The 25,302-nt window shown below is 42.0% G+C and overlaps 1 protein-coding gene across 12 annotated transcripts in view; it reads right to left on the bottom strand.

The window, feature by feature from the left end:
- Positions 1–3,227, bottom strand: part of LOC112110301 (sodium channel protein type 2 subunit alpha) — a 93,476-nt gene extending 90,249 nt beyond the window's left edge. For all 12 annotated transcript variants that reach the window (XM_024205264.1, XM_024205827.1, XM_024206067.1 and 9 more), the window contains exon 1: positions 2,961–3,227. In XM_024205264.1, the coding sequence (XP_024061032.1) occupies positions 2,961–3,227 (267 nt within the window). The remainder of the gene's footprint in view (positions 1–2,960) is intronic.
- Between the last annotated feature and the right edge of the window lie 22,075 nt (positions 3,228–25,302).

The raw sequence follows: 25,302 nt of genomic DNA, 5'->3' as shown, positions 1-25,302 counted from the left end.
CAGGTATCTGCAGTAATTCTGGTATCATCCATATAAGGAAATAGTGGGGTGGAGTGATAAACACTGATGGCCTGATTTTTCAAAGGTGTTTTGTAAACCTTATATCCCATCAAAATAAATGGAATGGAAGATGCTCAGTGCCCTTGAAAAAGAGGCCTCGAGCTTTTAAAAGCCACGCACTGTATGGACATGATATGGCATGTTCAGATTTTCCTCTCATGCACAAAGTTAAATTTTTTTCACTAAAAAAGTAGAACTAAAATTTGTTATTCTTTTTTATATTTATCATGAGGCATTTTTGGCCATGAATACATCTACCTTTCATATTTAATGATTTAAAAGCTTATCTGTGCTACCTAATTAACACACAGAATTCAGTGAAGATTTGTATTTCAATTCCTACCATCTGCCCACAGCTTCAGTAATAGGTTATATATTTTGATTGTGTTAAAATGGCATTTATAAATGGAACAGCTTTGAATGAAAATCTTTTCTTAAAACCAGAGAAGCCAAGAAGGCTCAACCTTTTATTCAATGTACCTTATACACCTGAGTCTCTGAAACATTTATATTCCACATACAAATGGAGCCAACCTAAGACCGTCTCTGCTCAGGCAAGCTCAGAGGTGGGAGAGGCTTGAGCTGCTTTCCTCCCCATGGAGAAGAAAGCCATAATATGAATGTTTGTGCTCCTTGACTGTAACAGGGACTTCTTTGCACTGCAGGCAGCACTGGACATATCAAAAGGGACATAAGCCAGTAGTATTGCCAGTGGCCCCGCTGCATCAGCTAGGAGAGGAGGGCAGCACTTAAGGAGGGCATGCTTTGCTTTGTACTATATGTACAGGTATAGTAAATGCTGCTGCTGTATCCCTGGAGGCATAGTACTTCCCTCCACCAGAATGAATGCTACAACTTTTAAACCACACACTGATTCTCACCCCCTGCCCTCTGCTGACTCCCAGAACCAAATTTTAGTCCTTAACGAGGCTTTATTTTGGTCCTCAGTACACTTGGAATTTCATTTGCTTTTCACCACACTTTTGCCCCCTTCTCTCCTTGTTTCCCTTGGAACTTCACCCCCTGCCCTCTGCTGACTCCCAGAACCAAATTTTAGTCCTTAACAAGGCTTTATTTTGGTCCTCAGTACACTTGGAATTTAATTTGCTTTTCACCACACTTTTGCCCCCTTCTCTCCTTGTTTCCCTTGGAACTTCATCCCTTTATTTCAGGAAATTCTGGCTGAAATCCTGAGCTCCTCACACGTTTTCTACTGCCCTTACTCAGACAAATTCTTATTGAAGCCATCATTTGTGTGATGCAGGTTCATTGACACACATTTATGAAATGAAAATGGAGCCTTATCTAAATGTACAAAACTCAAGGAAAATCAGTGAAAATTTATGAGAAATTCTGATCATAATGCATAAACTTGTAAAGCGTTTAAACCACCATACTTCAGAAAAATAACATGGTCTGCAACATCACTATCACATGGCCAATTTTGAAACTGTTTTAGCAATCAGAAGAAAGAGGCTATCCCATTTTCAGTATTAATAGCAATTACTTTTCTGATGTCTAAGGCACAATGATCTTGATGCTAAGTTTCAGATCTCCAGCGGTGAGTCCTACATCATTATTACTGGAGAACTGAGGGGGAAAAAACACTAGCAGCTGGCCCCAAATCCTGCTTGCCTTACTCCCAGACTTCAGCAGGACTACCTACTTGAGTAAGGCAAGCAGAATATGAAGTGTTTGTCAGTATGTGAACTTTCAGAACACAACATTGAGCAAATAAAGACACATATTTCTTCTTAAGGCTTCTATCTGTCTTAAGCTCATCTCATTATGATATTGCTGTGGTTTCAGAACTGAAAATGATTGATGGGGATTGATATATTTCCTTGGTTTACTCAGCTAATGTATCACTCTTAATAGTAGTTGTTTTTTTGTTTTTGTTTTTAGAGAGTGCTAGTTAATTCTCAAGGGGAATATATTTCCACATACAGCAAAAAATCCTGAAGACAGAAAATTCCATGAATTTCAGCTAGCAGAGTTTCCTCTGGCTTATCCTGGGATGGGGCAGGTTTTTCTGTTTTTGGAGTAGGTACAGTGCAAAGCCCAAAACTTGAAGATCTGGGACATCAGAGGAAACCAGGGCGATCTGCACAAAGGCCTGGTATTTCTGTACTTCTCTGCCTGGCTCCAATGGGACATATGACAGGATTATGCAAAAATTTTACCTTTCCATATTTCCATTAAAAATGGCATATTTCAATAAAATATTTTTAAAGAGTATAAAGAGTTTTTTTATGTTATGGGTAATCCAGCAAGGAGCCCTACCTCTTCCCATATTTCCCTACCTCTTTGACTGCAAGCTCTCCTTTGAGCCCCTTATTACAGTAACCTGATTCTGGATAAGGAATATGCTTCAAAGACTAACAGTCCTTCACCCAAATTATCTAGGAAGAAGATACAATGTCTCTGAGATTACAGGGTGAGGAGGAATGCATTTGGAGCATACTGATATACTATCTCTGCCTAACTCCTCACCCCTGACAACCCAAGTAATGAGAGAATAGATCAGGAATAAAACCTAAGTTTTCCACATAATAGTGAAGAAAATGAGCAAGAGGGCCATTCAAGGCAGCTTTTCAGTGGGTTTCATAATGAAAACACTGACATCCTTAAATGACGATTTTACATACAGTTACAATTAGAGTGAAATGCCAAGTATATTATAATAAAGCTAACAGTGTATCACAACACCCAAACCAGGGGCCTGATCCTGCAAACACATTTTACTGCATGCAGTGCCAATGAAGTCAACCATTAGAGCACTACATCTGGGTTGGGCCCAAAGTAGTGGAAAAAAGGGAGTCCTGCAGAGGGTCTATAGTATTTTAATACTCTTAATCTCTAACAGAAACATGTTAACTGCAGTCTTAAGAAACACTCACTTTTTTATTGATATAATATGGGTCCAGATCCTCCAAGGGCTCGGACACCATTCCTGGAGGTATGTCGCCGTAAATAAATGGCAGTGACTTTCCTGCCTCCAGATCACTGTTTGGTTTTGGTCCATTTTCATCATCATCATCTTTACGTTCTTTTTTAGACTTCTTAGCTTTTTCTTCAGCAATACGTTGTTCGATAGCTGCAAGTGACTCTCTCGTGAAATAGTGGAAGCTGTCAGGTCCTGGTGGTACCAGCACTGATTGTGCCATCTTTTCATCCTGCACTTCTTAATTACCGTTTAGCCTCACACATAAAAAAGTGCTAAAAATATAAAAACACAGAAAAATATTAGACCACCACCACACAAGCAATTTAAATGGATACACCTTCATATCACTGTCTGTAGGGCAATGTATTAAATAGGGTACTTATATGAGAACAGTGTGTTGTGAAATTGATCCACTCATTCGTTTTTCTTTCAAGATAGGGCATTTAACTTTTCATTTGGTCTCTTTAGATGTCTGGAAAAGAAGCAAATCTTTAAAAATTTAGTTTAAAATTAATTTATTGCTTATGAAAAGTGATGAATTGGCAGCTATAGAGAGTGTATACATTAATTTTAAAAGTAAGTAGAAAAATTGTTTCTTTTCTTCCTCCCCCCACCCCCCCTGGAAAATGTTGTGACCATTCTAATGAATGAGATAGTTAGTGGGTAGTATAAAAGGATTTTTCCCACACTCACTGAAATAAATTAACAGTTAAAAAAATGTTTATTATGTGGTGTCGGGTGGGAGCATCCAGCACAATTGCCCTTTTAACACTACCACCATGAAAGGTCTTATGTCAGACCAATCCTCCCTCTGTGAGGAGGTGTGGACATGGCTCCCTCAGGATCCCATCATTGACACTGAAAGCATCAGCCAGAGGAATGCTCCCTCTTTTCAGGGACAAGCATGTTGGCTTCACAGATTAGGGAGCAAGGAACCAGGTTTAGGTACCTGAACGTAAATCCCCTCCCTGGTAACATATCAGGTGCTGAAAGAATTTCTGTGTTAAATCCAAATTGGTCTTCGCTACTAAACATTCTTAGACTTTTTATTATCTGTTGCTATCTTTAAATTGTGTATATTTTGCATAATCTTCAGAACTGAGAGCAGAACCATCTTCTTTTAAAGCCACCTTATACTTCTGCCAAAAATGACAAATGGAAAATATTTCCAATGCAGAGATACTATGATCCGAAATCATGAATGTAATCTGTGCATTTGATAATTTCCCCAAGATTTTTTTATCTGAATGGGCAAATTATATTATCCATGTAATAAAACAGCAAATGTAATACAAGATTAACAGCTTCAGTGCCAGATGATATACCAAAAAAGCAATTATCAACTTAAAATGATGCGACAATCTGAATTTTCCTGCACGCGCTGTTTTTTTATTTCCCTACTAAGTACACGTAGGCTTGTCCGATTCCACCACAGCTGCAGCAACTTCATGTTTTCAGAGCTATCTGAATTGACGCTAACACCATGTCTAATTCTCCATTCTTCCGTCCTCACCATACACATAACCATCTCCTCCAACACACACACACAGGCATGCTGCAACTTATGCAGGTACATCTGTGAAACGCGCTCTCCTATTGCAGTCAAATTCACCTGGTGCATCCTATTATGGATGTTTTGTAGAAAATTGCTGTTGGAACACATGTACAGTTTGGTGGCAGCAGAAGGGTTAATTATGAAAATGAAAGTGGTACTACTGCAAAATCCTTACAGATTTTATTGTTAATGATAGAAAAAGACAGAATCCTCTCTAAACACTATAGGTGACAATTAAAAAAATGCATTACCAGTATAGAATCTTGCACCTGTGTGGATTTGGAACGACATCATGAAGAATGCAGCTAAAATTCCATCATGCCTTTTTTTTTTTTTTTTTAATTTTCCTTCAACAGACCACACCTAACTTCCTGCTAAAGGATCCTGGTTATTGAAGTAAAAACTGGCATTTCCTGTGCAAGAGACTACTAGCTGCTGTAACTGTAACAACCATTAGATGGCATTCATATATGATCAGAAGACATTTCTGTAAGAAACCAACTGCAGAATTCAACTAGAAACTTTGGATACTCAAACACTTGCCTAACCTGAGGCTTTTGCATTGAAAATCTGGCTTTTACAGAATCTCTCCAATTTTCACGACTCTATAAACTCATGCAACATTTGTTGATGCTGAGATCACAGATATTAAAAGTGTGAAAATTACACTGACCAAAAGAGAGGAGGAATAGAGAAATGGGTGTTGCCCAGGCTGGCTGCAACTAAGGCAGTTCTTGAGACCTATGGTAGTCTAGATTAATTTAAAGTAAGGGATACATTTTTTTACCAATATAAATGAATTAGATTTATTTGGTGTCTTTTCAACACAAGCAGCAGAGAAATGCAGCCCTCGGGTGCAAGTTGCAGGTAGAGGGTGGCAGGTATGGGAGCTCAATGCTGCACTGAATCTGTGCTCAGGAATGCAGCCAGGATTTACAGTGCCCAAAACAAGATGCAGAAGCAGGAACCTTAGAAACTCGACCCCGAGGCAGCCCACTGAGTAATCCCCTTTGGGCCCCACTCCAAATGCTGCCTTATTTCCTTTTCCTTTTCTCTCTCCTGCTTTCTCTGGATTTTCTATTCTTAACTGTTTTTATTTTTATTTATTTTTTTCATTTGCTCACTTGGCTAGCTACCCTTTCCGTATCTCTCCACCACTATGTTCTATCACTCACTTTTTACACCCATACTTACCCTTGTCCATTCCCTCTCAAGCAGGGCCGGCTCTACCATTTTTGCTGCCCCAAGCTCGGACTGCCGCCGTCCGAACTGCCGAAGCGCAAAAAAAAAAAAAAAAAGCTGCCTGGACTCTGCCGCCCCAAGAATGGATGGAATGCCGCCCCTTAGCATGTGCCGCCCCAGGCACGTGCTTGCTCTGCTGGTGCCTGGAGCCGGCCCTGCTCTCAAGCACTCATTCATTCATTTTTTCACTCCATATCCATTTCATTATCCAGCAGCTGCTGCTTTTCTCTTGGGTTGTGAAGAGGAGCCCAAAGAACAGTGGGCCACTGCAATTTGAGGCTGGAATGGAGAAGGGAGGAGTAAGGAAACTATGAGGCGCAGGAAAAGCCCACTCCTGTGGCCTTGACAGGACGGAGTCAGGAGGGAGGGAAGCATGAAGTCACGCTGCAGCTTTAGGGGAGGAGGATTATGAGACAGAGCCCCAGATTCAGAAGAGATGCCACTCTGGGGGAGAGGGTACAGAGGCTCCAGCAAGAGCCATTTCCTCAGGTAGTAGGGAGGAAAGGAGAGAAAGTGTCCAGAGTTTCAGGAGGAGGAGTGGAAGAAAAATAGCTGTGTGATTTTTCACTGTGGTCCAGAGCCCAAAAGGAGCCACTACAGTAACTCATGCACTGTGTGCAATCTCATCATCAGAGTAGTAGGTGACAAAATAAAATCTCAGAGGGGTCAAGGCTGTGTCATTGTTCAGCACAGCAGTGCCCAGAACAAGGGAAGCTGTCTAGCTAGGCAAGGCTTGATGTGCAGGAGTGGTCAGGGCCGCCCAGAGGATTCAGGGGGCCAAGGGTCTTCGGCAGCGGGGGGCTGGAGCGGAAGGACCCCCCGCCGCCGAATTGCAGCCGAAGACCCGGAGTGGAAGAAGCTCCGGGGGCCTGGGCCCCACGAGAGTTTTCCGGGGCTCCCGGAGTGAGTGAAGGACCCCAATCCAGGGGCCCCGAAAAACTCTCATGGGGGCCCCTGCGGGGCTGGGGGCCTGGGGCAAATTGGCCCACTTGCCCCCCCCCCCCCGGGCGGCCCTGGGAGTGGTAGAGGCATACCACCCCAAGCTTAAGAAAAATGCTTTAGGTGTCCCCCAGCAGCAGCCCTGTGTATGCTAGCTCTCAACAAATAACAATGTAGCTGTCTTGATTATTTCACTTTGCTTTAGACTAACAATTTCCCACCAATACTCCTTTAATTTTTCTTTAAATACATAATTTAAACCATGCAAATGTACAATTCAAATAGTAACTATCCATAAATACAGTTAATATGCTCAATTCAAAGACATCACACATTAAATACTTTAAGTCATGAGATTTCTACTTTAGCGTCTAATGTCATGTGGATTATATATATATAATACATAGATATGTATATGTATACATAAAAGCTCAAATAAACCAAATACCTCAAAAGCTTGCCTAATCCACACAGTTTGGGTAAGAAGTCTGATTCCATCATTATTGTAATGTAAGATAATAAGCACCACAAAACTAAGCAGGAATGCTATTCTCCCCCTGCCAGGCCATCCTGTATCCTGAAGAACAAAACAACACACATGTACAGAAAGAAGTGATATATATACAATGAAGACATAAGAAAAAAGGACCAAGGGACACACAGAAGAAGAAAATAGTGAGAGCAAGTAAAAGGACACAGAAATAACAAAAAAGATGAAAAAATAAATTTGCAAGACAAGAAAGAGGATGACCTAAAGCCTTGATCCTGCAGATGACAAGAAAATCAGTGGGGAATACTCACAGCAGTAAATACTGGTCTCTGATGATTGGATAATAGACTTTAAAAAGTGTGGACATTATATTAGTAGTTAATTTGCAAAAGTTGCATAAAAAGTTGAGATGTGTGATTTTTATTGTACTAATGTACGGACCTGAGATTCTATGGCACCTCAACCCAAACTGTAACATCTGCATGCATAGGCTAAAAAAGGGGCATTGGAGAGAGAGAGCGATAGAAAGGGAAGAAGCAGTGGCAAAATGTGAAGTGAAGTGAAAGGGCACTGTGGAGTGGACATGAGGGCAGCATGTACAGCTCAATGTATGCTGCACTACAGAGAACTATATACCTATAGGGCGTAGAGTACATTAGTACAGCCTGGGTGTGACAAAGATAGGGATTACCATTGGAAGAGCTGTATCTGAAAATAATGGACTGACTCTCCAGAGAAGCTGGAGATGGTAATTGCCACTTAAAAAAATCTTGATTGAGTTTATAATTAACAATACCTAAGATAGATAACTTCAGCAACAAACAAATGTAGACCTCAATCAAATAAAAAATACAATATAACCTACATGTACACATTTTTTAAGTATACATAAAACTACACAAAATGTTAATGGAGAATGAAAAGTAGCTATGATAAGATAACAGCCAATCTTGATCACTGTCTCAACATAGGCCTCCAGGTCAAAGGAGCAGCCAATGATGAACTCCATGAACATCTGTCTCACGAGTGATATCTGCCCATACTCCCTAAAAAGTGGGCATTTCACATGCAAACGTCTGAAAATGTCCTTAAAATGCTTCTTCTTGACCACAAACATCACTTCTGTTTTGTCTTTTACTCATTCAGAGAAAAAATCATCCCTGTGCTGAGGGCCCACACAAGGGGCAGAATTTAAGTGGAGCATAAGTGATGCTTAAAGCCTTGTGTAGGAGCTCTGCACTGGGGTGAATTTAACCATCTGACAAGGTAGATCTGAGAGAACCATGTCATTCTTTTTCTGACATTCTAGGAGCATTCTGCACTCCAGCTAAATTAATCCTGGTTAATAAACCCCCAAGAAAAACAAATTACCAGCTTTTCCCTCAGGGACAGCTAAAAAATAACTATGTCCATTAAATGTAAAAGTGGAGAATTTAAATGCACAATTCAGCAAATTCAAAAATCAACGTTCCTCTGAGCACAGCAGCCATGTTGCACATAAATTGTAATTCTTACCACCTACTGTGCTGTACTATTTCTCATACACAATTTTTTTCTATATTATTAGATACAAATATGAAGCATGTTCAAGGATCCTAGAGTATGTGCTATTCTGTGCATGCTATACAGAGTCAATTAAAGTCATTTATACGTAAATTATAAAATAAACCATATGTTTAAAATGGAATTTCTTCTGTCTTTATTTTTTTTTAAGAAAAAATATTTTACTCTTCTGGACGTTGAAACTTAGATGGCTTCAGAAAATTGGCAAATGTAATTCATTAATCTAACTTTTTGGGTAGAATGGCACAGCCATTTCCCATATCTTAGGAGGTCCACATGAGAGTTCCTCTCTTCTTCAAACCTTAAAGACCATGTAGCTAACAAGGAACATCACACTGGGGCTCCCCCTGACTTTACAAAATATGCAGTAGATCTACCTGCAGGGTCTCAGCCAACAGTTCCTGTGTTTCCACTCGCTTTGCCCTGCACACTTTATAAACAGCCAGATGGCAACCCCTCTTACTCACATATTTGATTGATGGCTCAACAAAGCGAGGGCATTACAATCTGGTCCAATGTGCACAGCTGCCCTTCATAGCCCCTTTATACCTTCAGTACACTTTTGATTAAACAGCTAAGTTAACCCCACACGCGCATATGCAGTACAGCCTTCATTAGCTAGGCATTTTTAAAGCTTAGAAACATTTTCTGAGCAAAATATACTGTACATATATAGTGTCATATTTTGAAAGGGTCAAAACTTGGTCAAATCAAAACCATATATCATCAGAACATACTAAGAAACTTCTCCCCCAATGAAGGGTATTTCCATGTCAAATTTCAGTTTTTTACCTTCAGCTGTTTCTTTAAAAAATAGTCACTTTTTTAAAATTGGGAAAAGTACATATTTTTCTACCCCTCTCTAATATTTAAAATGGCTGAACAATTTTTACTTAAACTTTCCAAACATTCACCTTTAAGAAGAGTGAAAGTGTGGACAATTTCAATTCCAGAGGTAAAAGTTCCACAAAATTATGTGCAACTGAAACAGGGTATGGTATGAAAATAATTATGCAACATTAATCAAAGTGTGGGGTGACTGCAGTTCCTACTATAATTTACAATGCGGCATGTTAATGTTACTCTAAAAACCTTAATTTTCAAAATGCCTGAGTTTTGTGTATTTAAATTCTCAACCTTAATATTGCATTGACAGTTTGTTTTTTACTTAATTTTCTCATTCCTCAATCTTAAAAGAGAAAAAAATCAAAAAAGAGGAAGAAGGAATGAAAGAGTTTTTAATTATGTTCCCTTCCTATGTTAGATATTCAGTCAAATACACTGACACCTTAAAGAAGCGCTACCATCTCTTCCTTTCCATACTGTGACGAGCATGTGTTGCATTCAGAAACTGGGTGCTACTGGTATTACGTGTTTGTCACATTACAGATGGCTCACAGGATAGCCCAGAAAAGAGGAGGAATTGAAGGAAGGTGGTGAACCCGTGGGCGGTTTATGCTTGTGACAGAGTTTTGAGGAAGATGGGAGATAGATTGCAAGCTTGTCAAACATGGTTGGAGGGCGAGATCAGAGGGGGGTCATGGGTCTGTAACACGAACGATCAGAACAAAGGGTTGGAGACTTGTCACAGGCCATCTGCAAATGGGATTATGACCTTATTATGGGGGTTTAATTCTATGCACAAACATCCATGTTCTGTTCTCACCTCAGGGTGTGCTGGCATGGGGTGGGAGAGCCTGGATCCTTGGTGGGTTATGGAGGGTGAGGTCAGGCCTGAAACAGGCTCCCAGCACATTCTGCCCCAGCTTCACATTACTCCCTTTGTCCTCTCTCATCCCCCCATCCCGGGTGTTGCCCATGAAATATGTTGTCTTCTTCTCTTCTATGCTGCCAACTGAGGAGCAATGAAGCAGACAGTAAAGGACAGAGTTGCTCTGCCCTCATGGCCAGCCCCACTGTGGCCAGGAAGAATAATTGCTGGAAAAATTCTGTTCAGTCCCTGTAGCCCCACTGCTTGCATGAGATCTCAGCAGTGGACTGTGTGAGAGAATGCATAACATTTGGCAGCCCTGCCTAAGGGAGAGAGGTTGGAAGCTGGGAATCTTTTGAGGAAAGCCAGGGATCAGGTCAGCCCATGGCATGAGTTACAACAACCTCAGGATTGCTGTTACATTGTGTGCAATGGTCCCTAACGGGACCAGGATCACCATTGGGCCTCTATGTGCCCTTTATGCCAGGGAGGTGGCCTCCAGCAGGAGCAGGTGGCATATGGCCAACTCTAGGCTAGGTGGAGGATTTTACTATGTAAGGAAAATACCAAATTACCCTGTTAGGAAAGTTTAATGGCCTCAATTGCAAGAGTTATTTCAGGACTATGTATGCCAGGTTCCTGTTACTATAGCATTAAGAAAATAACCTGATTTACTGAAATTGAACAAGGCTAGATGCTTGTTATGAATTTTTGCATCAGATAAGTGTATTTCACTATTGTGGTTTCAGAAACAAGTATCTAAAACAATGTGGTGAAAAGAAGAAAAGAACCAGAAAAAAGAAAGATAAAATCTGTACGAGATTAAACACTGAACTATTTGAGGAAAGGCAGACCAAGTGGAATAAATTGATAAAAATTTATTACTATAACAGGGGTATTATAACAAGTACTGCCTCATCTCTGGTTATCCTTTATCTTGTATATCTGGCTACCTCACTTTTACCATTTACATAAGAAACCGTCTTTTTCTGTCAACAATTCTATTTATCTTTAGTTCAAAGTCAGTAAACAAACAAGCCTGTGGTGGGGCAGCTGCTGCGAAAGGGTTAAGGCAGCCTTGGAGAAGCTGTGCAGAACCCCGCCAATCAGGAAAGGGCTCACTGGGAGAGCCAATCAGGAGAAGGTTTATTGGAGCAGCCCATATATAAAGGGCTGCTCAGGGGAGCAAAAGGCAGTCTCACCCTGGAGGGCAAGGGGGAAGGACTGTCTGCTAAGGAGCACCAGAGATACTTCAGTGCTGGGCAGGGTAGTGGAGCAATAGGGGAACTCTTGGATGACCATGGGCAGACTGAAGCCCTGAAGCAAGGGCAGGGAAGGTGCTAGGGCTGCGGTGAAGTGGCCCAGGGCAAGTAGGCAGTGTGAATAGGAGGAGGGGCAGTAAGTGGCTGCCAGCTATAGGATCCTTGGGCCGGGACCCAGAGTAGTAGGTGGGCCTGGGTTCCCCCCCCACACACACTTTCCCCCTACTTGCCACTGAGGAGAGTGGCCTAAATCCAGACTGCAGTTTGGCCCTGAAACCAAGGGCTAGGCTAGACTGCAGTTGGCTGCTGAGGCAAGTGGAAGGACTGAGGGCTGGGAGTGACGTGGGTCCAGATGGTGGAGGAAATGGAAGTAATGGCAAGTGAGACGCTGCTAGTAAAAGGTACCCTGGTGGTCCAAGAGAGCTAATTCCCAGCATGACCAGTAGGAGGTGAGTTGGCATGGGTACAAAGGCCCTTTGGTTTCTACATAGCCTGAGCACAGTGAGACTGTGCTGAGTCCTTGTGCAGTTAATAAAATGTGATGTGACTTCTCTCCTGACAAACCTGATTCCCGAGTGCTTATTTAAACATTACTGTTATAAACATATGAAGGTATTTAAGATTGAAGCCCTATCTCAGTCTTAACTATAGCACAGTTACAAGAAATGCCACTGTGAATTATTTTTATCTTTTGGGAACAAGGGTATTATGCCGATATAAGATTTTAATATCGTTGTAACACCCAACCAGTGGTTCTGGGCAACTAACATTAATCATAGTTCTGTTCCGAGAAGTGACTGTGATGTTGTGTAGTTCCACATTTATTATGTCACATTGATTTTTAGACCACTACTGCTCAGTTTACAAGTAAAATTAAATAAGAACATAAGAATGGCCATACTGGGTCAAAACAATGGTCCATCTAGCCCAATATCCTGTCTTCTGACAGTGGCTAGTGCCAGATGCTTCAGAGCGAATGAACAGAACAGGGCAATTTATCAAGTGATTCATCCCGTCATCCAGTCCTAGCTTCTGGCAGTCAGAGGTTTAGGGACACCTGGAGCATGGGGTTGCATCTCATCATCTTGGCTAATAGCCATTGATATCTCTGTCCTCCATTAACTTATCTAATTCTTTTTTTGAACCCAGTTATACTTTTGGCCTTCACAACATCCTTAGGCAACCAGTTCCACAGCTTGACTCTGCATTGTGTGAAGAGGTACGCACTTATGTTTGTTTTAATTCCTACTGCGCATTAATTTTGTTGGGTGACCCCTGATTCTTGTATTATGTGAAGGAGTAAATAACCTCTATCATATCACTCACTTAGTCATCTCTTTTCTAAGCTGGACAGTCCCAGTCTTTTAAATCTCTCTTCATATGGAAGCTGTTCCACACTCCTAATTACTTTTTTCTCTATACTTTTTTTCAATTCTAATATCTTCTTTGAGATGGGGCAACCAAAACTACACACAGTATTCAAGTTGTGGCTGTACCAGGGATTTAGGCATTATATTTACTGTATTATTACCTACCCCTTTCCTAATGGTTCCTAACATTGTTAGCTTTTTTGACTGCCACTGCACATTGAGCAGGTGTTTTCAAAGAACTATCCATAATGACTCCAAGATCTCTTTCTTGAGTGCTCCATCATTTTGTATGTATAGTTGGGATTGTGTTTTCCAATGTACATTACTTGGCATTTCTCTACATTAAATTTCATCTGTCATTTTCTTGCCAAGTCACTTTGTAACTCTTCAGTCAGCTTTTGACTTAACTGTCTTGAGTAATTTTTTTTTATAATCTGCAAACTTTGCACCTCACTGTTTACCCATTCTTCTAAATCATTTATGAATATGTTGAACAGCATAGGTCCCAGCACAGATCCTTGGGGAACCCTGCTATTTACCACTCTCTACTGTGAAAACTTATAATTTATTTCTACCCTTTGTTTCCTATCTTTTTAACCAGTTACTGATCCATGAGAAGACATTGCCTCTTATCCCATGACTGCCTACTTTGCTTAAGAGCCTTTGGGAAGGGACCTTGTCAAAGGCTTTCTGAAAGTCCAAGTACACTATCCATTGGATCACCCTTGTCCTACTTTGTTGACTCCCTAATGATTTACCTTTACAAAAGCCGTGTTGACTCTTCCTTGACATATCATGTCCATCTATGTATCTGATAATTCTGTTCTTTGCTATAGTTTCCACCAGTTTGCCTGGTATTGAAGTTAGGCTCACAGGTCTGTGAGGAAAGATCGCCTCTTCAGCCTTTTTTAAAAATCAGCATCACATTAGCTATACACCAGTCATCTAGTAGAGAGAGTGATTTAAGCAATAGGTTAAATACCACAGTTAGCAGTTCTGCAATTTCATATTTGAGTTTCTTCAGAACACTTGGGTGAATACCATATGGTCCTGGTGACTTATTACTGTTTAATTTATCCATTTGTTCCAAAACCAAATCTACAGATTTGTCACCACAAAAAGAATGGTTCAGGTGGGGGAATCTCCCTCACATCCTCTGCAGTGAAAGCCGATGCAAAGAATTCATTTAGCTTCTCCGCAACAGCCTTGTTTTCCTTGAGTGCTCCTTTAGCACCTCTATCGTTCAGTGGCCCCACTGATTGTTTGGAAGGCTTCCTGCTTCTGGTGTCCTTAAAAAATTTTTTTGCTGTTAGTTTTTGTGTCTTTTGCTAGTTGCTCTTCAAATTATTTTTTGACCTGCCCAATTATACTTTTACACTTAACTTGACAGAGTTTGTTTTTAAACTTATAATTTATTTCTACCCTAATGATTTACCTGTCTATTTTCCTCCGTAGGATCAGACTTCCACTTTTTCAAAGATGCCTCTTTTTTTACTCTGTTTTGTCCTAGTGGCATTGTTTTGGTCCTCTTACTGTGTTGTTGTTTTTTTTTATTATTTTGGGTATACATGTAGTTTGAACCTCTGTTTTAAAAGGTTTCCACACAGCTTGCAGGTATTTCACTCCCGTGACTGTTCCTTTTAATATGTCTTTAACCAGTCTCCTTGTTTTTGTGTAGTTCCCCTTTTTGAAGTTAAATGCAACTGTGGTGGGGTTCATTGGTATTTCCCCCCCCCCACAAGGGAGTTCTATTTAATTACATTATGGTCATCATTCCTGAGTAGTTCACCTGTAGTCACCTCTTGGACCAGATCCTGTGCACCACATAGTACTAAATCAAGAATTGCCTCTTTCCTTGTGGATTCCAGCACTAGCGGCTCCAAGAACCAGTCATTAATGGCATCTAGAAATTTTAACTCTGCATCCCATCCTGAGATGACATGTTGACAGTCAGTATGGGGATAGCTGAAATTCCCCGTTTTTATTGGGCTTTCTGCTTTTGTAGCTTCTCTAATCTCCCTGAGCATTTCACAATCATCACCACCATCCTGGTCAGGTGGTCAGTAATATATTCCTATTGCTATACTCTTATTATTCAAGTATGGAATTTCTATCCATAGTGATTCTAGGATACTTTTGATTCATTGAAGATTTTTACTACCTCTGTCCTTATGCCTTTTTTCACATTACTGCCACTCCCCCACCAGCACGATCTACTCTGTCATTCTTACATATTTTGTACCCTGGTAATACCATGTCCCAGTGATATTCATCATTCCACCAAGTTTCTCTGATAACTATTATATCAATATCATCATTTAATACCAGGCATTCAAGTTCTCCCATCTTAGAATTTAGACTTCTTGCATTTGTATACAAGCACTTATAAAATTTGTCAATATTATGAAGGCAGACAACTAGCGATGTAATTGAATGGGACTCTCTTTCATTTGACTGGTTCCCTTCAGTTCCTACCTGTACTTTATCAACTTGTATCCTCTCCTCTTTACTAGGATATAGAGTATCCTCTTAATAAATCCTCCACTAAATCTGTCCAAACCATGTGCTCTTCTGCACCTCTTCCCCCCATACCTTAGTTTAAAAACTCCTCTGATTATTTTTAATAAGTGGGATCTGAAAGTGAATCTATATTCTCCCTCACTCATGCATCACCAGTATTAAAGATCCTTCAGGCCAAATTTTGGTCTTTTTAAACATGTGTGGGAGGTGAGTTTGAGAGTCAGAAACCCCTCACTTAAAATGACCTGCTTCAAGTAACCTTCCTTTTAAACCAGAGGATTTTAGACATGTGTTATAGCTGATAGTAACTGTTATATCAGATGGCAAGAGAGGCAGATTACCAGGACACAAAACATTTAAGGCACTAAATGTCAAACCTAATACCTTAAAATACATCCAAATCAGCTAGAAGCTAGTGCAGCTCATAGAACACAAGTGTAAAAGCATTGTTGCAAAGCATCACTATACAAGTGGATTGCTGCATTCTGCATTTGCTGCCATTTCTGAATGGTCTCAGGTACAGCACCAACCCCATCTGTACTGTATATCATTTCCATTCATGATATCGGAGTATGGGACCGACAGAAGGAGATGGGCAGTTTGGTGGCAACTGAACTGAGGATGATGGATGAGAAGTTGGCTAGAAGAAAATGTAAGGAGAACTACTCCCATATTAAAACAAGTGGCTTTGCAATGGCGGTTCTGTCTCTTTACGCCTGCTCTGAGAAAGGGGCCCTGAGACAGCCAGGCTGCATAGAAAAGGGAGTGGAAAAAGGTTGCCTAGCAACTGGTCCTGGAAGCTGCAGCAGGAGAGTTGTGACCTGGCAGCTAGATGAGCAGCATGAGAGGGAGGAGGAATACAGGGGCGATTTTCCACAGCTGCCATAAAATTGAGGAAACTTTAGAATTAAAACCATTCTCCAGGCAGAAGGTTTTTCAGAAGAAAAACCTCCTCCACCTGCCTCAACAGAAACTAACCAAAATTAAGGGGGAGAAACAGAACTAAATGAAAACAGCAGCTACTAAGTATTCAAAATAAAGGAGTAAATCAGAGAGGGGTAGAGTCAGCCCCTGAGTCTGGCCATGGAGGCTGTGAAAATAAGGCAGTTCTGCTGTGCAAAGGGGTGGGTCATGATTAGGAAAATGGTACAAGGATGCACAAACCCTGCAGGAGCCCACAGGAGTTGAACCACAGCAGATGCTGTATCATTGATATCCAGTCCTCCCATTGTGGGGACTATTCAGCTGCAGTAGCAGCTACATACTGTCTCTGTAGCTGCGGAGTGTGGGCAGGATTTCTACCCATCACTCATTCTTCCAATGAATGGACTGGCTATTCAAGTTGGATTTGTCCCATTGTGAAGAGAGTTGAAGAGACGCCAATTTAAAAATTACAGTTTTGTCAAAGGTTTTACCCCATTTTAACAAGTAACGCTTTAAATAACTATAATTAAGGCTGCGAGTCTGTCACAGAAGTCAGGGATTCTATGACTTTCTGTGACTTGTGCAGTGGCCGGTGCTGGCTCAGGGGCTGCCTGCACCAGTTGAGGTGTGTTGGAGGGGGGAGGGGGTTGGAGGATGCGGGGGGGGGGCGCTTACCTCAGGTTGGGGGACTCCCTGGCTACCACTGGCATGGCCTTGCAGCTCCTAGGCAGAGGGAACGGGGAGGGTGGGGTTCTCCACACACTGCTGGCAGGCCCCGCCCCTGCAGCTTCCATTGGCTGTGGTTCCTGGCTACTGGGAGCTGCGCAGCCAGTGCTTGTGGCAGGAGCAGCGCGTAGAGCCCTCTGGCCCCTCTGCCGTTTAGGAGCTGCAGGGACATGCTGAGCTGGGTAGGGGACCTACCAGCTACTCCAACCCTCTCCTCCCCTCCCTCCCCCCCAGCACCAGCAGGGGTCCAGGGCCATATGCCGTACGCCGTGGCCCGCCCCTCCCCCCAGCACCAGAGGGGTTCCAGGCCACCTCCCCCAGCACAGCACCCATGGCACCCCTGGACCACCACCACCCTGAATACCTGTGCCTTCCACCCACATTTTAGTTAGGGGTATATAGTAAAAGTCATGGACAGGTCACAGGCTGTGAATTTTTGTTTACTGCCCGTGAGCTGTTTAGGACTTTTACTAAAAATGCCCATGACTAAAACATAGCCTTAACTATAATTGAAAGGGCTTAGAGAATAAAATGTTTCATGTTTTTCAGTTTGTTCACTTTGTGCATTTGATAACACTAAGCATATCCTCAGTTATGCTGTTTCCCCTCTAAACAGTTAGTATCCATTGTTGCTTGTGTGATCTTTAAACCACAACGTGAGATAGAAAGGCATTTTTAGAAATAGGAAAATGTAACTGTAAAACCAGAGAAACTGGGAAAGGGGACTTGAGGGAGGTGCAATACTAAAAATATTTGTAATTCATTTTTAAGGACTGTCCTGATTTCAAGTGCCCCTTTAAGAGACAGGGGAATTAGACTTTAGTGAGTGCCAAGTAGGGTGACCAGATGTCCTGATTTTATAGGGACAGTCCCAATTTTTGGGTCTTTTTCTTATATAGGCTCCTATTACCCACCACCCCCTGTCCTGATTTTTCACATTTGCTGTCTGGTCACCCTAGTGCCAAGTACATGTTGCGGAGAGGGGGAGAGGCATGTATGCAGGTGTGAGAGAGAGGTAGCTAATTTTAACTCATTTTAAAACATTTACAAAGTAAAAAAGGAATCCGTATGTAAATACAGTGCTACACTTTGAAAAATGCTTCTAATAGGCACAGAATTCTAACAGTTTATTGATCTCATGAAGCACTTATTGTTGAGTCGGGAACTCCATGAACACATGGAAAGCACAAGCATCCAACATGGAGGAAACTGACGTTTTCATAGACACTATATGAAAATTCTCCCTCAGGAGCCAAGCTGCCACTGACAGGTTCCTTGCAGCTGCACAGTACCAGCTGCTGAGAGGATGCTGCAGGAGTTAATTCTGCTTGGAGTAATATTAACTCCCACTGGGATATATGTCAGGCTCAGAGGGCAGAATATCATAAGTCCTGTTTCCCAGTTCTTTCCCTATCAGCCCTGCATAGTCTGTGGAGCCTCTGCCCCTATGGAGCTGCAGCAGAAGGGGCTTCCATGGGCTCAAGAGCAAGCAGAGGTGGAGGAGCATGTGTTCCCCTATACACCCCCTGCCCAGCTATGCTCAACCCGGTCCCTTGTGCTCATGTTACTGAAGGGAAAAATTTGGTCTTTTATCAGGAACTTGCTGGTTATCATATCTATTTCCAGATTCTAGCATGTGGAAGCAACCTGGCTATAGTCATCCAGGTAGTTAAGTTCTAGCCAAGGTAAATTGTAAACATTTGAGGTTTCTTTCTTTGTATTTAGTCTTACAAAGTTTTATGGGATAGCAGTTCCTACAGTGCCTCTCGGCAAGATGCAGCACATAGTTCAGTGTGCAGATGGGTCCACAGCCCAGCTGCTAGTTCTTTGTACTCATGTTATGTGATATTATTGATTATAAGCAGGTCTGGTAGCTCTGCATATGATTAGTTGCCAGATGCTTCCCCTTGTAAGACACAGATTTCAGTTGGCTAGAGTAGCCAAACTTTAACTATTTGGATTGAAATTTTCCATGCTGGATAACTGATTCAGGCTGAATACTTTTTGAAAATTTCAGCCAAAATGGTTCAGCTGTTTCTGAGAACGAGGCTAGGGAAAGGTTTGTTTTGCTCATGCTAAAAAATTCGGGTGACTTATCCTTTGAAAAGCTCTAGTAGCCCTAGGCTCTGGAGCTGAGATTTGAAATTTAGCACGGGTGTAGCCTTTGTGTCAGGAAGTAGCTTTTGCTAGACCCATGAAAATTTGCCCAAATGCGACCAAGTTATAAGTAAGGCTATGATTTTGTCACAGAGGTTGCAGAAGTTACGGAATCCGTGACTTCCAAAAACCTCTGTGACTTCAGCCCACAGGCGGCTGGGGGCTGGGACCTGTGGAGTACCCCAGTCACCTGAGGCGGTGGGGGGCCCCCCAGTTCCCAGACATGATGGGCGGCAGGGATACCCTGCAGCTTCTGGTTGCTGTGGGCACCCCACTGTGGCCAACTGCCACAGTGGGGGTACACGCAGCTCCTGGCCATTGTGGGCAGAAGGGGGGCGGCGTAGCCCCTGGGTGCCGCGGGTGGCAGGGTGTCCCCCGCAGCTCCCGGCCAGCACAAGCGGCAGAGGGGACCCTGGAGCACCCTAAAAATAGCCATGACAAAATCTTCATCTAAGACAAAAGCTTAGGTATGAGCCTTTAACAAATTGTCATTTGCACATGCTAGAACTTCGCAGCTAAAAACTCTGAAGATACTGTCTACACCCGGTATGCTCCAGCTCAGAGCTGAGCAGGATTTTTCTTGTAATTGCAGCTCTGGACTGCTGCGGGTCATCATTCTGGGTCTTAGTTCAGGTGCCAAGAGCAGAAGGCTTCCTCTCTTTTGTTCTCAATGACCCTCCCCCGCCCCCTGGCTGGCACCCAGAGCATGGAAGAGGAAGCCATGTGATCCAAAAGCAGAGGAGACTAGGGCTAGACCTGGTGGGGGAGGGAAATGGGGACAGGGGTTGGGGTGGGAGGAGACTGGGAGCTACAGGGAGTGGAGGATTCATAGGTTTTACCATTAGATCATCTAGTCTGCCCTCAGAGAAGACCTGGACTGGCCAGGCAAGGAGATGGTGAGCAAGCAAGGGAAACAAGGGGTGGGGGGGAATGGGAGGCAGTGCAGGGGTGAGGGGAGATGGACATCAGATGAGGAGCCAGAAGTGAAGACTGAGACTGACAGGGCAAAGAGATTGGGATAAAGAGTCAAGGCCAGGAGGAGATTGGGACTGGGAGACACAAGAGATGGGGAACATAGCTGCTGCAGAAAAAGAAGCAGATCAGATGAGGAGCCAGAGAGGGAGGGGGGACTGGGTCTGGCTGGGCAAGGAGACTGGGATTGAGAGTGGGCTGCAGTGAGGAAGACTGGGACTGGGAGAAAGGGCACAGATTGGAGGGAATGGGGTTGAAGGGGCCAGGTTAGTTGGAGCAGGCAGAAGAGTCTGTACTATTAGAGCACACTCTCCTCCAGAACCCATGATTTCTGACTCGCACCATTCCTCTGCTGTCAGCAAATATCTGAAACCCATTGGTAAAGTGTCTCATCCCCTTTCAGTGCTGGTCTACATAGAGGATGATAACCTACTACTGTTATCAGTTACTCAGATAACTCAAATGTCAGAGGTCTGTGCAGTGAATCCAAAGCTTCCAACTCTGCTGATGACCCATGTGGGTGTCATTATGATGCCACATAATGGAATTTCTGTTCTTTCAGTTTGCTTTTTTAAAAACCTAAGAAACTAGACACATGTACACATAGGATGGATTTGCTCTGGAAATGAATCAGGGTATTATCTGTAGGACCCTTACCTCATTTGTTGCAGAAGTTAGAAAGTTTGCTGGGAATGATGCAGGGGATTGCAGGAAGAGAAAGGAGGTTCTCAGGATTAAAGCAGGTGCATGTTGTCCTGGAGAACTGGATTCTCTCCCTGCTTCTGCCACAGAATTCCTATGTGCTGTGGGTTAGTAACTTAATTAATGACCATCTCTGAAAAGTTTGGTTTATGTGCTCCTCATTTTCTGGTTGCCTGATTGAGGTTACATAGGCAACTTTAATTCTGGTATTTCCTAACTTTCGAGTGTTTGCAACCTTAATTTTTCTTTTAATGTAGTTTCTTTGTGTATAATATTTATCTAACACTTTATATCTCCAAAGCTCTTTATTAAACACTAGCCAGTTAATTTTCAAAACATTGCTTGGTATCAATACCCAAGTGGGAAATGGAACCACACAGAAGATGTATGATTGGCCCAAAGACCCACAACGGTAGAGCTAGGATCAGAACTCAGGAATTCCTCATGTACTGCTGCTTATGGCATTAATTTTTTACAATGGCAAACTACTAAACCCTGAGCACCTCTACATTAGTGTGGTCAGGCCTGTCAAGTGAACATTTCAAAATGTCATTTTGTGAGACAGAATACAGGCTCAAAATTCTCTACTTTTTAACCTAAAATAATAGATTAGGCCAAACAGTGTGAAAACAGTCCCTGAATGACCAGCTAGGTGATCTGTGTAGGCCAGAGCTGTTTGATCATTTCACGTTTTCCTACTTTGGGCAGGCTGTTATACTGAGAAAATCTGGAGCTGTGGCATCACAGACTATTTTGCTCCCTTGGAAAAGCAGGTTTCACCAGTTCTCCCTTGTGACTTGACCAGCATGTTTGTTTCACTGGGTAATGAAAAGATCAGTAAAATGCACAGCATTAAGAAGCATTAAGCAGATCTCTATTGTGTTTGGGTTTTTTATCTGAAAGAAAATTGAGTAGTTAATTGGCCCACAATTAAATAGAAATGCCATTTAAAAAAAATTGCAACAGCTGGCCAGGCCAGCTTCCACTTGCATTATACATTGCTGTGATGACTTAAAACTTTATAATAGAGAGCAATTAATTGGGAGCATTGTGAGCAGCATAAAACATGTTTATAGCTCAAGTTTTCCTAGGGGACAAAGTGCATACGGCAGACATAGGCGGCTGAGGGAGGGCAGAAAGGTGATTATCACTATTCCACTGAGAAAACTAGCTAGAACTTGGGGGTAGCAAAATGTTATCCAAAGGAGAATGAGTCTGCTGTAAACAGGAGTTATAGCTGTGCTGACTGATTGGGGTCTGAGAGTCCTACTATGTGAATAAATTCCCAGTCAGCTTTAGATTGTGTGCTTAGCTGCTTTTACATTTTAAAACTAAGATTTAATACATTGATACATTTTAAATACTTTTGAACATATTAATATATAAATTTGCAGGTTATTGAATTTAACAAGAACTCTTTTTCCAAGTGCTAACAGATCAGGATTCTTGTCATCTCAAGCTCAAGAATGGAACGGGAATGGACTGTGGAAGAGTGGCATGATATGAACACACCTACAGTAGCACCCTTGGGGGGCCACCAAACAAAACATGGGAGCTGGAATTTTTCCACCATTGCAGCCCTAAGTTTGGACAGGCTGGTACTTTGTTCAGTTTCATAGGGACTAAAACAAAAACAAAAAATTAAGGGAATTAAATTTGTAGTCTGTCAACCATTAAAGTATCACTTTAAACCCACAAGTTAAAGGAAATTGACTGTTCAGAATCATCTGCCAAAATCTAGTCGTAACAAAGTGCAATTGCACCCACTGTGACTTGGCGATTTGGGGCTAGATCTGTTGATTTCAATGTAGTAATGTCAATTTATACCTGCCGAGAATCTGGCCTTTGCATCTTAACTGTAAGTTTCCTTTCTTTTGGCATTCCATTTTGCTCAATTCTGCCTAACCCTGTGCAAATCAAGAGAGTGGAGGCAAGAAGCCTCCCCGGAGGGATGGCTCACTCCCCTCCGCACTAGCCAGCAAAACTGGCCCTTTTTAGAGGGAAAACACATTCCCTTATCACCCCTCTTTCACAATATCTCCTGGGGGCACTGTGCTGTCCTGCAGTGCACCACTGCCAGGAGCAATGCACCGCTGCACTACCAACAACGTTCAACTGGAGCTAAAAACCAAATAGAACTTTTAATATTTTGTTAACACAGCCCTCTTATCCCCCTTTCCTGTCTTATCAACTGAATTTCTGTTCTTCCTAATCTTTTACAGATTTTACACATCATTACACTTCTTCCTCCCTTTCCCTACACTGGATTACTCTCCCCTTTTTATATTTCCTTTTCCATGTTCTGATCCTTTTTTGTCTCTCTTTTCCTTTGATTCCCACCCTATTTATTCTTCATTTTTTCCTCTCTCTTTTATCATACTTTCTGAGTGAAGTATTCAGTATCTGTCAGAGCCCTAAATACCTCCCCATCTCTCCCATGTTTTTCATACCAGCATCCTCAAGTTTCTGCATCACATCCACCATCTTTCTCACAAATGACAGGATGTGATTCTCTGGAGAATGTGTTAACTCCTAATCTTTAATTTGCAAGAGAGAACTTGGCTGAGAGGCACAATAGCCCCTCCTCCAAGTCTGGGTGTGTTCCCAGCCTCTGCCAACCCAGGGATCACGACATCAGCCTCAATTTGCATCCAACTCTTCCACATAGAATTAGAGATCATCACCTTTATGCCTTCAAGCAAGCTCTCATATTTAATTATTTTTTCTGATGCCTACTGGTGAAGTAGAGTAACAGATTGTCACTGTATCATTGCTGACCTGCCTTCACTTTGGCTTAGAGAACCAAGGCTTTGCTTCAGATAATCAGAAATCATCCAATTCATAAAATATACAGTTGGAAAAAGTACAAGTAAGATCTTATTACAGTCACAAATGCTGTGTATGCCCTTGGAGCGCTTTGAATGTTACACTGAAAAATTCCTTACTCTGTTGAACCCCTTAGGGTAGTGACCTTCCTGAATGTTTGGACAGTTCCTAGAACAATGTGGGTGCTACTTCAATAGCATAATACGCCTAAAACATTTTGGGAGTTTGAATATATTACTACTACTAATAAAATAAAATGTGATGGGAGCAATATCGGGACCGAAATCAATTAATGTTTTGCCTGATCAGATACTTCAGGATCAGGCCCAGAGTTACTGAAGCTCAGTAACTGAAGTGATGTAAGTAAACAAGAATCAGAGTGTGGCTAATTAAAACACACAGAATGGCTAGGAAATAACATTTTAATTTCAGACTTTGAAAAGAGTATCACAAACAATTAAACTCTAAAAAACTGATAAGAGCAGAGAACACTGGTCATTGCCTCTCTGGAGTTGCAAAAGCAAAACTATAGTCACTCTGTCCTTACCTTACCTCATTGTGTGTAGGTACTTGCAATCAGAATACCTTTTGGTCTGTGATCTTACCAAGTACAAAGAGGTGAGTTTAGGGCAGATTTTATTTACTTTTGACAGTTTGTGTCAGACCCTTAGTTTCAGAATGAGGCATTTGTATTTGTCACTAAGCAAAAACTACATTAAGAGTCAAATATGCTCAGCATTGTGAAATTGCACTGAGGGGGCCAAAAAAAAGGGTGTAGAAATCCTCATTTCCATACTATATATATATATAGTATAGTACACCCCCCCCCCCCACACACACACACAGATATCTCTGCCTCACACTGAAGGCTCGGTCCTGCAAGATAATCTTGTGAAATGCTGAGTAAGTCCTACAAGTGGAGTGCAGCTTCAGTATTGGCCAGTGCTCGTTGGCTTGAGGGGATACTGTTATCTGGCTGGAGGCACAGTTACATCTCCAGTCTGCTATCTTAAACATGGAGATCAGCAGCACATGTCAGTGTAACATGGACTATACTGCACCCACTCCAAGGATTACAGAGCTACCTCTCCAATGTGCATATCCCAGGAGCTCACTGGAGAATTCTTTCTGAGGTCTCCAGCCACAGTATGGCTCCTCCATACTGCCCTGCAATCCACCTCCAGGATGCAGGGCAGAATCTTACCCTTTGCTATCATTAACCAAGTAACTAACAACTGCAATATAATTTGAATTTCACTTTATCCTTCCAATCACAACCAAGATAAAATTACTAAAACATTGTCTTAAATATAACAAAGTTTAAAAATTAATCGGC

Source organism: Terrapene carolina, unplaced genomic scaffold (genome assembly GCF_002925995.2).
Source record: "Terrapene carolina triunguis isolate 2854851 unplaced genomic scaffold, T_m_triunguis-2.0 Scaffold62, whole genome shotgun sequence".
In the NCBI taxonomy this organism is placed as follows: domain Eukaryota; kingdom Metazoa; phylum Chordata; order Testudines; family Emydidae; genus Terrapene; species Terrapene triunguis.
Note: the sequence above shows the minus strand (reverse complement) of the source record. Positions and strands in the feature narration are given on the sequence as shown.